The sequence below is a fragment of the Macrotis lagotis genome, chromosome 3 (assembly GCF_037893015.1).
Source record: "Macrotis lagotis isolate mMagLag1 chromosome 3, bilby.v1.9.chrom.fasta, whole genome shotgun sequence".
Taxonomy (NCBI): Eukaryota; Metazoa; Chordata; class Mammalia; order Peramelemorphia; family Peramelidae; genus Macrotis; species Macrotis lagotis.
In genome coordinates, this window is record NC_133660.1 from 173,046,824 (window position 1) to 173,062,246 (window position 15,423).

The 15,423-nt window shown below is 35.0% G+C and overlaps 1 protein-coding gene across 6 annotated transcripts in view; it reads left to right on the forward strand.

The window, feature by feature from the left end:
- The window catches only part of ATP8A1 (ATPase phospholipid transporting 8A1), a 290,003-nt gene that overhangs the window by 161,628 nt on the left and 112,952 nt on the right, over positions 1-15,423 (forward strand). For all 6 annotated transcript variants that reach the window (XM_074229523.1, XM_074229525.1, XM_074229524.1 and 3 more), the window contains 2 exons: positions 11,043-11,181; positions 13,281-13,345. In XM_074229523.1, coding sequence (XP_074085624.1) covers positions 11,043-11,181; positions 13,281-13,345 — 204 coding nt within the window. The remainder of the gene's footprint in view (positions 1-11,042; positions 11,182-13,280; positions 13,346-15,423) is intronic.

Sequence of the window (15,423 nt, forward strand, 5' to 3'; positions counted from 1 at the left end):
ACTTTCATACTTTCCTATTTAAACAACCACATCTGAACAGAATGTTTGATCTCCAAGTACAGAATTCAGGTGAACACAGAAAGGGTGGACCAGAAGGACTAACTATGAGGAGCTTAATGATGTTGAACTGTTTGTATTCCCTCATGGGAAGAAGATACTGATAACTCATATGAACTTTCTCATTTATAAAGCAATTAGAAGGAGAGTATATAGACAAGACACAGGAAGGAGCTGAATATAATGATATAGTAAAAAGATGGAGTCAATGGGTGATAAAGGAAATTACTGGGAGAAAGAGAAAGGAGAGGACGATGGAGCTAAGGTATTGCATATAAGAGTCAAGAGGAAGCTTTTTCAATGGAGTAGAATGGGGGAAGGCAAGGGAGAATGAGTGAGCCTTCATTCTCATCAGAAATGGCTCAGAGAAGAAATAGCATACACACTTAATATAGTAGAGAAATCTGTCTTACCCTAGAGAAAATGAGAGGAAAGGGTTGGGAAGGGGGGGGAATAGGTGATAGAAGAGAGGGAAGATTGTCAGAGAGGATACTCAGATACAACATACTTTGAACAGGGACAGGGTGAAAGGAGAGAGAGCATAGAATAAATGAGAGTGGGAGGAAATAGAGTAGAGGTAAATTACAGTTAGTAATAGCAACTGTGGGGAAAATATTGAAGCAACTTCATTGGTAAACTCATGATAAAGAGGGCAATTCATTCCAGAGACAGAGCCATTAGAATCTGAACACAGACTTAAGAGCATTTTTTTTCTCTCTCAAAAATAAAAGAGTCCAGGATTTGAGAGACAATGATCCAATTCAGGTTGTCTGGAGCATATTTTACCTGTAGAATCATATTCCATTCTAGATCCTGCTTTTTTTTTAGGAAGAACATCAACAAACCAGAAGTTGTTCAGTGAAAAGTGACCAGTATCATGAGATGCTTCTAGAACCTTTCATATAGGAAATGATTGTGAGACACTATTGGGAACTATTGTGTATGGGAGCATTGTGAATTATCTTCACCTGGTGTCCTTGAGCACAGGTCAGTTTTTCAACAATGGAGACCAACTATATTATGAGTTAGAGACATATGAAAGAATTGCTACCTGTGTAAAGAATTCTTGGAGACATTCCAATACAAAATGATAAGACAGAACCATTTGCAGTTATTAGATAAAGAAATGATGAAGCTTTTGTAGATTTCTTTGCCCAGTTACAGGAGGAAGTAGGAAGAACTTTAGGAGATAAAACAGGAATAGATTTATTAATAAAATAATTAGCATGGGCTAATGCAAAGGTTGTAAGAAATCAATGATTGGCTTAAGAAGGGATGCCACCATTGAGGAAATGATTCAAAGATGTGACAGATTAGGATCTCAAGTATATCATACAAAATTAATGACAGAGGCGTTTGCTGATATGCACATGAGAAATGAAGAGAAATGGATTTGCTTTGTTTGTGGAAACCTGGACATTTGAAGATAGATTGTTGGTGTGCCCAAGGAGCTAAACCCAGAAAGGTCAGGGCATATCATCCTAAAACTCCATGCCCAAAGTGTAAAAAGGCAGGACACTGGGCATCAGAATGTAGACAAGGAAATTTAAACAGAGAAAGGGGCCCTCTCCCAGGGATCCCTCAAAAACAATCATGGGGTTTGACAGCTCAAGACCAACAGAAGAATGGAATGGGAAAACCCAGTATGCAGCGTTGGCAGGAAGCTGACCCATATCAAACTATTAATTATCCAAAGTACTGGAAAATCTAGGGTCCCGCCCCATGTTTCTACTGAAGTACCTATTCCCCCTTTACAATTAATGGATGAGGAGTTTGCAATCATTTTGGCTCCACCAAATCCAGAGTATACTCACATTATACCTTTAATAAAGTACGTGAGTAGGGAAATTTTCTCTATTGCAATAATGAATGCTAATGATGATGAAGATAGCAACATAAATGAGAACCGATGCATAGCTCAGTTATGTGTTTCTTCAAGATCTGGTATAAATAGAAAGGAAGGTGAATTAAAAAAAGGGGTCAAAACAGAGAAACCACAATGAAATTATGTTTACAACTACAATTTCTTCAGAAAAACCTCTTTGTGTTATCTAAATAGAAGGAATTGCTTTCCTAGGCTTGATTGAAACTGGGGCAGATGGGATTTAGTTTCCCATACAGAACTGGCCACAAGCTTGGCCTAAACAGGCTGCCTATACTAACCTAGTAGCCATTGGAGGTAGACAGGAAACAGAAACTTCTTGTCAACCCTTGAAATGGAGAAAAGAAAATAAAGCAGGGACTGTCACTCCTTTCATAGTTGAAGGAATCCCTAGAATATTATGGGGAAGAGATATATTATGTCAATTAGGGGCAAAAATTAGCACAGATTCTTTGATTGGGGCTGCTGTTGAGTCTGGAAGTATCAATGTACCTATTTTAAATTTGAATGGAAGAATCCACAACGTATATGGGTGGAACAGTGGCCCCTTACAGAAGAAAAAGATTTTAGCTTTAAAAGATATAATTAAGGAACAATTAGAACAAGGGTATGTTGAAAAAAAGTTACAGCCCTTGGAACTCCCTATGTTTGCTATAAAAAAAAAGTCAGGAAAATGGAGGATGTTCACAGATTTACAAAAGATCAATGAGGCAATGAAAGACATGGGTGCTTTACAAGTGGGATTATCTTCCCCTAACATGATTCCGAAAGAGCAACCATTGTGGGTGATTGACATTAAAGATTGTTTCTGTTCTATTCCCATTCACCCATAAGACTGAGAAATTTGCCTTTTCCATTCCCAACACAAATCTTAGAGCTCCTTATGATAGTTATCATTGAAAGGTGTTGCCACACAGAATCAAAAACAATCCTACTATATGCCAATATTTTGTGCATGAAGCATGAAAGGTGGTTAGGAATAAATATAAAGATACGTATTTTTTTACATTATATGGATGACATCTTGGCATCTCATTAAAATAGTGAAATATTGGAAGAAATGTTGCGAGATACCATAGCTGATCTTCAGAGATATGGGTTAGTGATAGTTCCAGACAAAATACCAAAACACCAATGCCTAAATACCTTTCCAGTCTCTAATCCACTCCCACTCCCATTGCATTTAGTAGGATAAGACTCTGGTATTTAAGGATGCCAGGTGAAGATAATTCACAGTGCTCCCACACATAATGGGTCCCAACAAGAAACAATGGTGTTTGACTTGTAGAACAGAAGAATTAAGGAAGATATAATAAATATTTACTAATATTTGAAGAGTTCTCATGTGGAAGAAAGGATAATTGTATTTTTGTTGACCCCAGAGTACAAAGTTACGTATAGTAGGTGCAAGTTGTAAAGAAACACTTTAGGCTTGGGTAAAGAAAAATTTTTCAAGATTACAGATCCTCAAAAGTGGAATAAATGACTGTCTCTGGAAAAACCAGGAGACTATTTGTTAAACTACTTTTGAGGGGTTACTTTTTTAGTTAGAGAATAGATTTAGACTTTAGAGAATAGATTGCCATTGAAGTCCTTTTTATATATAGATAAGACACAGGAAGGAGCTGAATATAATGGTATAATATAGTGAAAAGATGGAGTCAATGGGTGATAAAGGAAAGTACTGGGAGAAAGAGAAAGGAGAGGAAGAAGGGCCTAATATATTGCTTATAAGAGTCAAGAGGGGCGTGAAGGCAGCATTTCCTGGGAACTCCCACCCCCCACAAAACTCCAAAAGCCATCAAATTATGATTCTAGCCAAAAATTTAGAGGGGCAGAACCCACAGAAAGACCAAGTGATAAATTTTCCCAGTCCAAGATAACTTAGAAGTTGTGTGGGAAAGGTATGTTTCACCAATACTGGGAGTTGGAAAAAGTAGCAGTTGCAGTGCAGCCCGGGAACAGCTTGAAGGGAGGGTGAGAGAATTCTGCTACACCAGAATGAGTGTGGAGTGAGGAGCACAGGCTGCAGAACCTGGAACAAAGATCAGGAGAAACCAGCCTGCACCTCCAGAGCACAGCCCACAGATGGTAAAGGGGGGTCAGGAGAGACTGCAGAAATTTCTCTGCTCTCCCTGGGGGCAAGACTCTGCTGTTTTCCCACAGGTAGATCCAGATTGCAGTTTGGACTTCCCTACTGAGATAGCCTCACAGCTCCAGGGCAGAGGAGAGTGCTGTGGTCATCTACATATCAAAGCACAGGCAAAAGAGCATAAGACATTGGAGGAATAAAAGTCCCAGTGGGATGTCCCCCCCCCAAAAAAAAAATAAACCCAAAGCCTTGGAAGTGCTGTAAATTAGTCTTGGACTGAGGAAATGAGTAAGCAACAGAAAAAGAAGAATCTGACCATAGAAAATTATTTTAGTCCCATGGAAGATCAAAACACATTACACAGATGATGACAAAAATCTAAGCTTCCATATCCTAAACCTCCAAGAGAAATAGAAAATGGACTCAGACTATGGATGAGCTCAAAAATGACTTTGAAAAGCAATTAAGGGAGGTGTAGGAAAAATTGGGAGTAGAAATGAGAGCAATATAGATAAATCATGAAAATCAAATCAACAAGTTGATGAAAGAAATACAAAAAAAAATACTGAAGAAAAGAATATTTAAAAACTAGTTTAGGCCAAATGGGAAAAGTAAAACAAAAGGCAAATGAGGAGAAGAATGCTTTAAAAAGCAGAATTTCCCAGCTGGAAAAGGAGATAATAAAGTTCTCTGAAGAAAATAACTCCTTAAAATGCAGAATGGAACTAAAGGAAGCTGATAACTTCACAAGAAATCAGGAAGAAAGAAAACTCTTCCCCAAAAGCCAAAAATTAGAAAAAAAAAATGTGAAATATCTCATTGGAAAGACAACTGACCTCAAAAACAAATCCAGAAGAAATAATTTTAAAATTATTGGGCTACCTGAAAGATATGACCAGGAAAAGAACCCAGACTTCATTTTTCAAGAAATAATACAGGGGCAGCTAGGTGGTGTAGTGGATAAAGCACCAGCCTTGGAGTCAGGAGTACCTGGGTTCAAATCCGGTCTCAGACACTTAATAATTACTTAGCTGTGTGGCCTTGGGCAAGCCATTTAATCCCATTTGCCTTGCAAAAAAAAAATAATAATACAGCAAAATTTCCCTGAGATCCTAGAAGCAGAGGATAAAATAGAAATTGAAGGAATTGATCAGTTACCTCCCGAGAGAGATCCCAAAAGAAAAGCTTCCAGGAATATTGTAGCCAAATTCCAAAACTCCCAAATCAAAGAAAAAATTCTAAAAGCTGCCAAAACAACTTAACTACTGAGGCTCCATGTTAGGATTACACAGGATCTGGCAGCATCTACATTAAGGGCTCATAGGTATTAGAATATGATATTCCAGAAGGCAAAAGATGTTGGTTTACAACCAAGAATCCACTCCCCGAGCAAAACTGAACATCCTCTTTCAGGGGAAAAGATGGACTTTCAATGAAACAGAGGACTTTCAAACTTTCCTATTTAAACAACAAGAGCTGAACAGAAAGTTTGATCTCCAAGTACAGAATTCAGGTGAACATAGAAAGGGTGGACAAGAAGGACTAACTATGGGTGAACTTAATGATGTTGAACTGTTTGTATTCCTGCATGGGAAAAAGATTTTGATAACTCATATGAACTTTCTCATTTATAAGAGCTGTTAGAAGAAGTGTGTGTGTGTGTGTGTGTGTGTGTGTGTGTAGAAAAGTACTGGGAGGAAGGGAAAGGAGATGAAGAAGAAATTTCACAAAAGAGGCAATAAACAGGTTTTCGATGGAGTGGAACAGGGAAAGGCAAAGGCAAGGGGGAATGAGTGAGCATTCTCATCAGAAATGGCTCAGAGATGAAATAACATACACTCTTAATAGGGTCTAGAAATCTATCTTCCTTGAGGAAAAATGAGAGGAAAGGGATGGGAAGGGGTGAATAGGTGATAGAAAAGAGGGAAGATTGTGAGACAGGATACTCAGATACAACACACTTTTGAACAGGGACAGGGTGAAAGGAGAGAGGAAAATTGAATAAACGAGAATGGGAAGAAATAGAGTGGAGGTTCTGATATTCCTCAACTCCATGATGTGGTCTTTCTGTAGGAGAATTGAGAGAGACTGTCATCTCCTAATTCTTGGAAGCTATAACTCTTAAATGTATTCAACCTACAATTATGCAGACTGACTCATTGAGCAAACTTTGTCTTTATTTTTATTTATTTCTTATTTCTGGTTTTCCTTTCTTTTAAATTCCTTGAAAGAAAGGAACTCTAAATGTTTTTCATTTTTGCATCAAGTTACTTTCAAAAATTAAGCACTTGATAAAATTTTGTTGAGTTGAATTAAATTCCTTTTTTTCTTAATTTCTAATATTTACTGTTTTCTGTTTTATTTTCTTTAAGTTTTCCTCTCATTTAGTATTTAGAAACAGAATAATTCCTTTGTTATTCACACCTATTTGGAACAAAGAAAAACATTTTAAGTATTGCTTCTTTGTAGTTTAGGGACCATCACAGAAAAGGCTGTAGAATGTAGATTAAAGAAATAGCTATGCTTTGGTCAATTTGGCATATTTTACTTTTTCATTTGTAGGCATATATCAAACTGGTCTTTTGCAGTATACAAAACTTGTTCCTTTGAAAATTTACTAATATGGAAATAAGTCATTTTGAGAATCTGTTTTCTAGTAAAATATGTATTATTTTTCCAGTTAATTTATAAATCTGTCATATGATATTTTGCCAAATAACATTAAACACTTAGCATGAGGTTAACCATCTATTGTAAGGTGGGAAAGAATAATTTACATTTAATGTGTCCTTTTCAAATCTGCATAAATTATCTGAATATTTTTAAAAGGTAATTAGCTGGGGGCTTTCTGAACCAATAAATATTTTTAAATGAATTTACTATTATAGCTAAACATAAGTAACATCAATTATTCCTGAACCAAGAACCTTTATAATTATTGATGTTGTGGCATTTTGAAAAAAAAAATGTTAGGTTTGTGTATATGTCTTTTTAATTATTATTATTATTCCATGAATACTATTGAGATTTTCACATGTTTCTCCACTCACTAAATATGTAATTCCCATGGTGCACATTAGTAGCCATCTGTGTAAGGTAATATGTATTTTGAATGGAATTGGTTAAGGCATAAATGCACTGGTGGTATTATTAGGGAAAGGGGTCAAAGTTCAAATCTTGTCTCTAATGTCCATTGAAATGTGAATTCCCAGATCCAACACAGTCTATTGTGGAAGAATCTCATAAAATAAATAATACCCAAAGATACAAAGGAATAAGTATGTGAAGCTTTCCAATTAGTGAACCTTATTCTAGAAACTCTGTAAGTTAACCAGACTTGTTTAAATTAAATTAAACCAGTCATTTTTTACTAAGCACTTACTATAAGTCATGTTCTTTGATACCAAAAAAAGATAGACTTGGCCCTCAAGGAGTTTACATTCTAAGATAGAAAACAATGCATACAAGGAAGTTAAAAAGCAGGGGATTGATAGGAGGAAAGAAGGTATCAAGTGTTGGGGGGAAGGGTCATGATAAAGTTCAAAGAGGACCAAGAGAGGAAAATGAAGAGATGACAGGCTGGGGCTTCTCTACAAATGAAGGATTCGTGGTTCATAATCCATTCTTCAAATTAGAGGAGCAAGGGGAAATGGTGAAATATGAGGACCAAGGCTGAATGGATCTTGCATGTTGATGATATAAAGTATATGTATGTGTTTTGCTAGATTATATATATTTGTTAAGAGTATTTTGTTTTCTTTTCATCATGGTGCTATGTAGGTGAAAGAGAATATGAAAGCCTAATTGAAAAATTAATTAACAGAAAAAATGAAGTTTAGACATACATAATTTTTAAATGTATCTTAGTATCATCTCGGGGGTTTCATTCATCCTTTGTCACTTCCAGAGATACAGTAATAAGTAGACTGTATTTGAATCTGTTGGACTCTTCTGAAATCATCTAGTCCAACTCATTCATTTTGCAGAAGAGGAAACTGAGGCCCATATGGTAAATAACTTGCCTACAATCACACAATTAGCTGAAAAAGTCAGTCTTCCAACTTCAAATTTAGGCTTTGTATGACAGCTAGTTATCTTATTGAAAAGGTGCTGGTCTTGGAGTCAAAAAACCCTGAATTCAAATCCTGCTTCATGTATTTAATAGTTGGCAATCATTTTATCTATTTCAACCTTGGTTTCCTTGTGTATTAAAATGAGCATAATAATAGCAACTGGTGCACAATATTGTGGTAGGGTTCAAATGAAATAGCATACATAAAGCATTTTGTAAATTTTAAAGTGATACATATAATTAATCATTGATTATAGTTATATCAATATTGGTACTGTTACTTGAGTTCCTTCCTCGCATGGAGTTCTAACAAAGCATGTTCTTTTAACTTTTGTATTTTAATCTGAATCTTTGTTATTTATTCTTACAATCTCTTGTCAATAGTATAATAGCTCACTGAAGAGATATAATGGTATTAAGCATATATATTTATACATTTCTCTTACATATATCTTTCTTTTGCATTAGATAAGTTCTTTTGTAAACAGGGGATATCTGTCATTTTGTTGTTCTTGGAAAGAGAAGAACTAAATGGATCTGAGCAAGTCTGACTTAAATGATAACAATACTTGCATAACCTATCTCACAGGGTTAACTGTAAACTTTAACATACTGCAGAAATGTGAATTATGAATATTGAATGAATTGTGATTGGACAGTGAATAATTTCCAGGAAAAGGCAGGCATGTTTAAGTTGTTATTGCCTATAATAATAATAATAATTATTATTATTATTATTGTTGTTGTTATTATTATTATTATGGAAAAGAAGGAAGGGAGAGAGGAAAAAAGAATTGCTCTCATTAATAGCTATGGGATTTAAGAAGTGCTATTATTTGAAGGACTCTTGACCACTACTACTCTGTTTCCACTAGAGATTAAGGGAAGATGGTTAAGAATGGTGGACCATGGTTTGACATACCTGCAACGTTCTTCCCCTGTTTCTCCCACAGTGTGTCTTTACACTGGTCTGCTTCCTACAAAGATAGCAGTTAGACATCAGTTGGTATTAGTAGTGGAAAGCATGGAAAGTCCCCCATTCCAATTGCTATCCTCAATTTCTTCACAGAATCAGCTGTCTGGGGATATAGAAGAACAGTTTCCAAAATCATATTTAAGGAGAAAGTTGTTACATGAGTTCATATAAAGGGAACAAAGAATTATAAAATGAATTAATCCAGATCATCTATCATGCCTATAATATACTTCTTCCTCATCTCTGCATCTCAATCTCTATCTTCCTTTAGGTTTAACTTAAGTGTCATCTCCTTCATGAAACATTTACTTATAACCCTCCCCACAAATAGTTAATTCTCTTTAAGGACCAAGTTTTGTTCCTTTTTGTCTTTCTACCTCCTTTACCTTAGCACAGTGCCTTTCATATAGGAACTACTTAATGTATGTTTATTGAATTTAATCATTATTTAAATGGAGGTTTCTGTGGTAACCTCTATTTAAACTGAAGGTATGATATTAAATTAGTAATTTACTAAGACAGTAATCTAGGGTGGAGAAAGAGGAATAGAGGGAAGAAGAAAGAACACTAGCTCCAAATTCAGAACACATGCCTTTGAATCTGGTTTTGATACAGTTCACTACCTGGAAGAAATTGTTTCACTTCTCTGCATTTTGGTTTCATCTTTTTTAAACAAGGGGCAGTGGACTAGATGACCTCTGAAGCCCCTTCTAGCTCTAAATCCATGAACCTTATATCTACCAGGAAACTTACAACTGTGATCGTCAATCTTCATGATTTCTGATAGATGATGGTGATGGTTTTTGGTATATTACTAAAATACATTTTTTAAAATTTTTTATTTTTTTTCAATTACATGCAAAAATAGTTTTCAACATTCATTCTTTTGAAAGCTTTTGAATTCCACATTTTTTCCTTCTCTCTTCCCTTCCCAATGAAGGGAGTAATCTGACATAGGTTGTACATGTACAATCATGTTTCTAAATATTTCCATATTAGTCATATTTAAAAAAAAGAATTAGAGCTAAAGGGGAAAAATCATAGGAAAGAAAAACATATCAAAGAAATTTTAAAAAGTGAACATAATATGCCTTGCTCCATATTAGTAGTTTTTGTTTCTGGATGTGGATGACATTTTCCTTAGCAGGTCTCTCAGGATTATCCTGGATCACTGAACAGATGAGAGAAGCTGAGTCCATCATAGTTGATCAGTTCACAGTGTTGCTGTTAATGTGTACAATGTTCTCCTGGTTCTGCTCACCTCACTCAGCAATCCATGGTGTTTTAATAGCAATGAAGGAAAGTGTGTGCACTTTTCATGATCATCTTGAGACAGATGCAAACAAACTACTACAATACCCTGAGCCTCTGACCTATCCCCTACCAGGTGTGTGGGGAAATGTGAGAAATACATATTGATTTTCATTCAAGACTAATGCTGTCTATTTGTGGTTGGCCTCTGATATTTGTTCCTCATCAGGTCTTAAGTGTATTATTCCCATAGTCTTCCTGGTGTTTGCAATAACCTACAATTGGGTAACATCTGCAAACATTCTTACTTCCTTGCCTGTTAGGCCACACAGCTGCTGCTGCTGCTACAATCATCTTCCCCACAGGCATCTGTTTCCGTTCCTCAACAGCTACTGACCCAGATTTAACTGATTTCCAGCTATTCCCATCCTTTCCCCTGTCTGATCTCTCTCTCCATAGCATAGGAGGAATTAGAAGTGTGACCAACAAACTCAAGAGTCCCATGGTATGACTCAAATAGTTCTCTGAAACTCAGAGGTCCTTTTTAAAGGAGGATAAATATGTTGGGCACTTTTTACAGGGACCTCCTCCTAAGTCAATAAATTATCTTTTCATCTTTGAGTCAGATTTCATTTTTAACATTTAGAGGATATAAGAGAATTTCACAATAACACTCTATTCACCTAAACTTGTTGACTGTTTATTTCTCTAGAATCTTCAGCTACTTGGGGCCACAGCCATTGAGGACAGATTACAAGATCAAGTCCCTGAGACCATAGAAACTCTAATGAAAGCTGACATCAAAATCTGGATCCTCACAGGGGATAAGCAAGAAACTGCCATTAATATTGGTAATTAATGCCATTCAAGATTTGAATCTCAATTTTTTTAATAAGAGATGTGGAAAGAGATAGAGAATTTAAAGGGAGAATTATCTTTATTTCTGGCTGACTGACTTTTAAATTGGAGTGAATACTACCATATTTTATATATAGATATAGATATAGAGATATAGATATAGATATAGATATAGATATAGATATATACACATTTGGCCTGGGGAGACTAGCTTCTTTTTTTCTCATCTCTGCCTGCCATCACCCTTGTCACAATTTACACAGGAGCCAGATAGCCACCTATTTATGGTTAGCTATTAATGATGAAATTGCTTGTGACAGTTCTTTTCTACTTATGACTGATTCTCATTTTTGGATTCCAGTTATATTTTGAAGGCAGGGGAAATATTTTTAAAATATTGCTATATTTCATCCATACATCAAAGAAATCTTTAATGTCATATTTACCAATCTCTCAGTAAGAATTCTCCATAGGAAATAATACACAATAAATATTAATTAAAGGAAGAAAAGAAAAAGTGAATGTACTATTGTCCCCAATAGTACATTAACATTCAGAAAATCATAACTTTCTTTTCAAAGGAAATGTGAAAGTGGTCTGAGAACACTTGAACCTCTGATCAATACCTAACCTCTGACTTCTCTTTAATTAAGCATGGCATCTCATATTGATTTGTACAAATAACCTTTTCCAAAGGTGACTGCATCTTGACAGCAAATACATTCAGAAAGTATAAAATGACATTTTTAGAAGACTAACATTGCACACCATACAAATGAGAGGATGAGTTTATGTTTCTTTGAACAGGGGAACAACTAGCTCATGTGGCTTTGTAAACAAAAGATTCTGTCACATTTTCATTGTAAACAAGGTAACTGCATCCATAAAATTGATTAAAAATAGTTCATCAACATTCCCAAAGGTAAAACTAAAAATGATTTGTTGTAATTTGTTTGGTGATTAGGAAGAAATAGATTAGATTAGATTAAAGAAAAATTTGGCAATTAATTAAAAGTAAATGACTCATGAAAAAGTCTTAGATTGTATAAATTGCAAGAAAGACCCTAAGAATTGGGAAATGTATTTGAAAAATAAAAATATAATAATATAATATAATTATAACTATAATATATGCAAATATAATGATATACAATAAAGTACGACTACAATAAGGAAACAATTAGAGTGCAAGAGAGAAAAGTTGCAATGGATCTAAACCTGTGATGAAGAGAGCAGGATTTCCTCAGGATATGTAATTCTTTTGGGAAGCCTTATGTGGGAAAAAAAATGAATGGTGATTTCTGAGGAGCATAGAACTACTGCAGATTTTTATCAAGATTATTACAAGAAAGTATAGTTGGAAATAATGAAAAAGCCTCCTTAAATACCAAACTATATATATTCTGTTTGCTTGAAAATCAATTTTATTTTGACCTTTTGACTAGTAAATAAAAATTACTTTTGCCTTCCTTAAAAAAGTAGTTACTCATTATAATTAAGAAGTAAAATCTATAATGAGAGCTATGGTTTTAGTCAATTTTTAAGGAGCTTACTGTATGATTAGCTTATTCCAAAGAGGCTATACTTTAATTTAAAAAAATCTAATCATCTGGTCCATCTCCAACAATCCTAGCCAGTCTGCACCTAAATTATTTGATAGATGATTGTCTTGAGTATTTCCAGAAGAGAAAGACTCAGGGACTTCCCTTGGTAAACTTCTTAGAAACATAGCAACCTTTATGGGCAGGAAATGATCTCTATGTCTAACTCAAATCCCTCCTTTAGTAATTGAAGACCTTTTCCTGAGCCACATGCATTGAAGATGGAGAAAAGCTGGCTACCATCCCCTGCATAAAATAGCCTTGGTATATTTTGAGACTATTACTTTACCAGCCCTCAGCCTTCTTACCTTCCTAGTGAAATGCCTGAGTTCCTCAGAGATTTTGAATCATTTTGATTCGTTTCCTTTGAACCCTAGAATCCATGTCAAAATCTCACTATAGTTTGATTTAGTTATAAAATTATACCATCTGTTAGTTATCAAGAGTTCAATACATACCAGTCACCTAATCTGCAATGTTTTGGGTTATAGGGCATTCTTGCAAACTCTTGAAGAAGAACATGGGCATGATCGTCATAAACGAAGGGTCTCTTGATGTAAGTAAAAACTGCAAATCCACCAATGTGATAGATAAGCTTGAAAAGTGTTTTATTTTACTTTTAATATGGTCTATCTCAATGGCTGCAAAATATTTTCCTTTAGTGAGGGGAAAAATAGCTTATTATCTATTGCACTCCTCTAATGTAATGTACACTGTTTTGAACCACAGTAATGTAAATGGATTCAATCTTTGCTTCTTTGACAGCCAAAAGAAATTGCTAGATGATTTGCTTAATGTTGTGCGACAGGAAAGCTGCATAATAAAAGCATTATGCCAGAGGGTTGCTGAGTGAACAGCACTAGTTGTTATCTATTAGTACAAAATTCTAAGGAATATTCTGTATCTGTTTCAGCTTTGAGTGCCAATATTGGGTTTGCTTTTTATAAGCGTTCATGAAATCAACTGAGAAAGAAAATGTATGTCTGTATTATTCCTTATTAATGATTTTTCCCCAGCATTAACATTGTCCTATACACTCTCACATATTTCTTTATATTACCTTAGGTGCCTCATTCAGCCATGAAAATAAATATTAGCCCATGTCGTAATATTTATAAATACTAGCCCTAGACCAAACAGTGTGATTTCCAATTTTGTATTTGGCCCAGAGGTTAGGACAATGTTCTTCAACATTTCAGTGAAGAATGTTGTCCTAAGTTTTAAATCATCCCTGAATTTGAAACCTCAATATTTGGTCCACAGCCAGTATTTATGAATACTATCATGGGGGCTAATATTTATTTTCATGGCTGAAATTTAAGCATTCAAGGCAGTATATAGTAATAGATGAGAGAGTGGAGAGAAATTTGGTCATTTGGAAGAGGTTATAGAAGTAAAAAAAAAAAAGACAAAAATTGAGACCCTCCTACTAAGAATCATTCCCTAATAAACAGTCAAAGGATATGAACAGTTTTCAAAGGAATTAAGTTATCAGTGACCACTTGAAAACATTTTCCAAATCACTGATAATAAGAAATATTAACATTAAAACTACTTTGTGGTTTTACCAGGCAATCATCAAATAAATGGAAATGATCATTGTTCTAAGGGAATAGTTTGGGGAGACATGGCACACAAATATCTTGTTAAAAGAGCAACGAGTTGGCCCAAGCATTTTAGTTTTCCATATTGAAATCATATACATTGACATAGTTTGTGCCAGTGATTAGCCTGTTGGTTACTCAGTAATATTCTATACTAAGAGTTGGTGACACTCTGTTGGAAATGCTCCTATTATTCACTGGGTCTTATTTCAAATCTACTTCTAAATTCATTATTATCCTACCCACCTCACCACAAGCTTTTTGATTTTTGTCAAATGCTTTGCTGAGTATATTCTCCTATTCTTTTCCCCTTAATACACCAGACTGGTAACCCTATCAAAAAAGGAAATGTGGTTTTTATGGTATGACTTGTTCTCAGTAATTTTGTGTTGTCTTTCAGTAATCATTGAGTTCCTTTCCAAATGCTCACAAATCATTCATTTAATAAGACATTTTAGAATAGTACTAGCAATTTGAATCAAACTTTCTAACCTATATTTGGATAATTGCCCATTCTCAAGACTAAAAGGACCTCTTAATGAATTGACTTCACTTCAAGCGTCTTTTTAGCTCCTTATTTATGTGCCTTGCTGATACAAAGACAGTGAACTAATTTGTGCTGCCACATAGTTTGTGGTCTATTTGACACAATTATATTTGAAGGAAATTTCAAGAAAGAAAAAACAAACAATTGGGGCAGAGGATGAAGGGGATGGGGGAATAGATCAAAGAAGTTCTGTAGAGAAAGATGGAGCTTAGATTTAGCTTTGAAGGAAATCAAGAATTCTGAAGGGGGAAGTATATTCTGGTCAGAGCAGGGGCAAATGTTCAAGATAGAAGATGTAGTACAACCCTAACAGTAACATGGGGGTTGATAATCAACCTTAATGGACTTGCTCATTCCATCAGTGCAACAATCAGGCACAATTTTGGAGTATCTGTGATGGAGACTACTATCTGTATCCAGAGAAAGAATTGTGGAATTTAAACAAAGAACAAAGACATGTTACATTTAAAGGAGTATATGGCA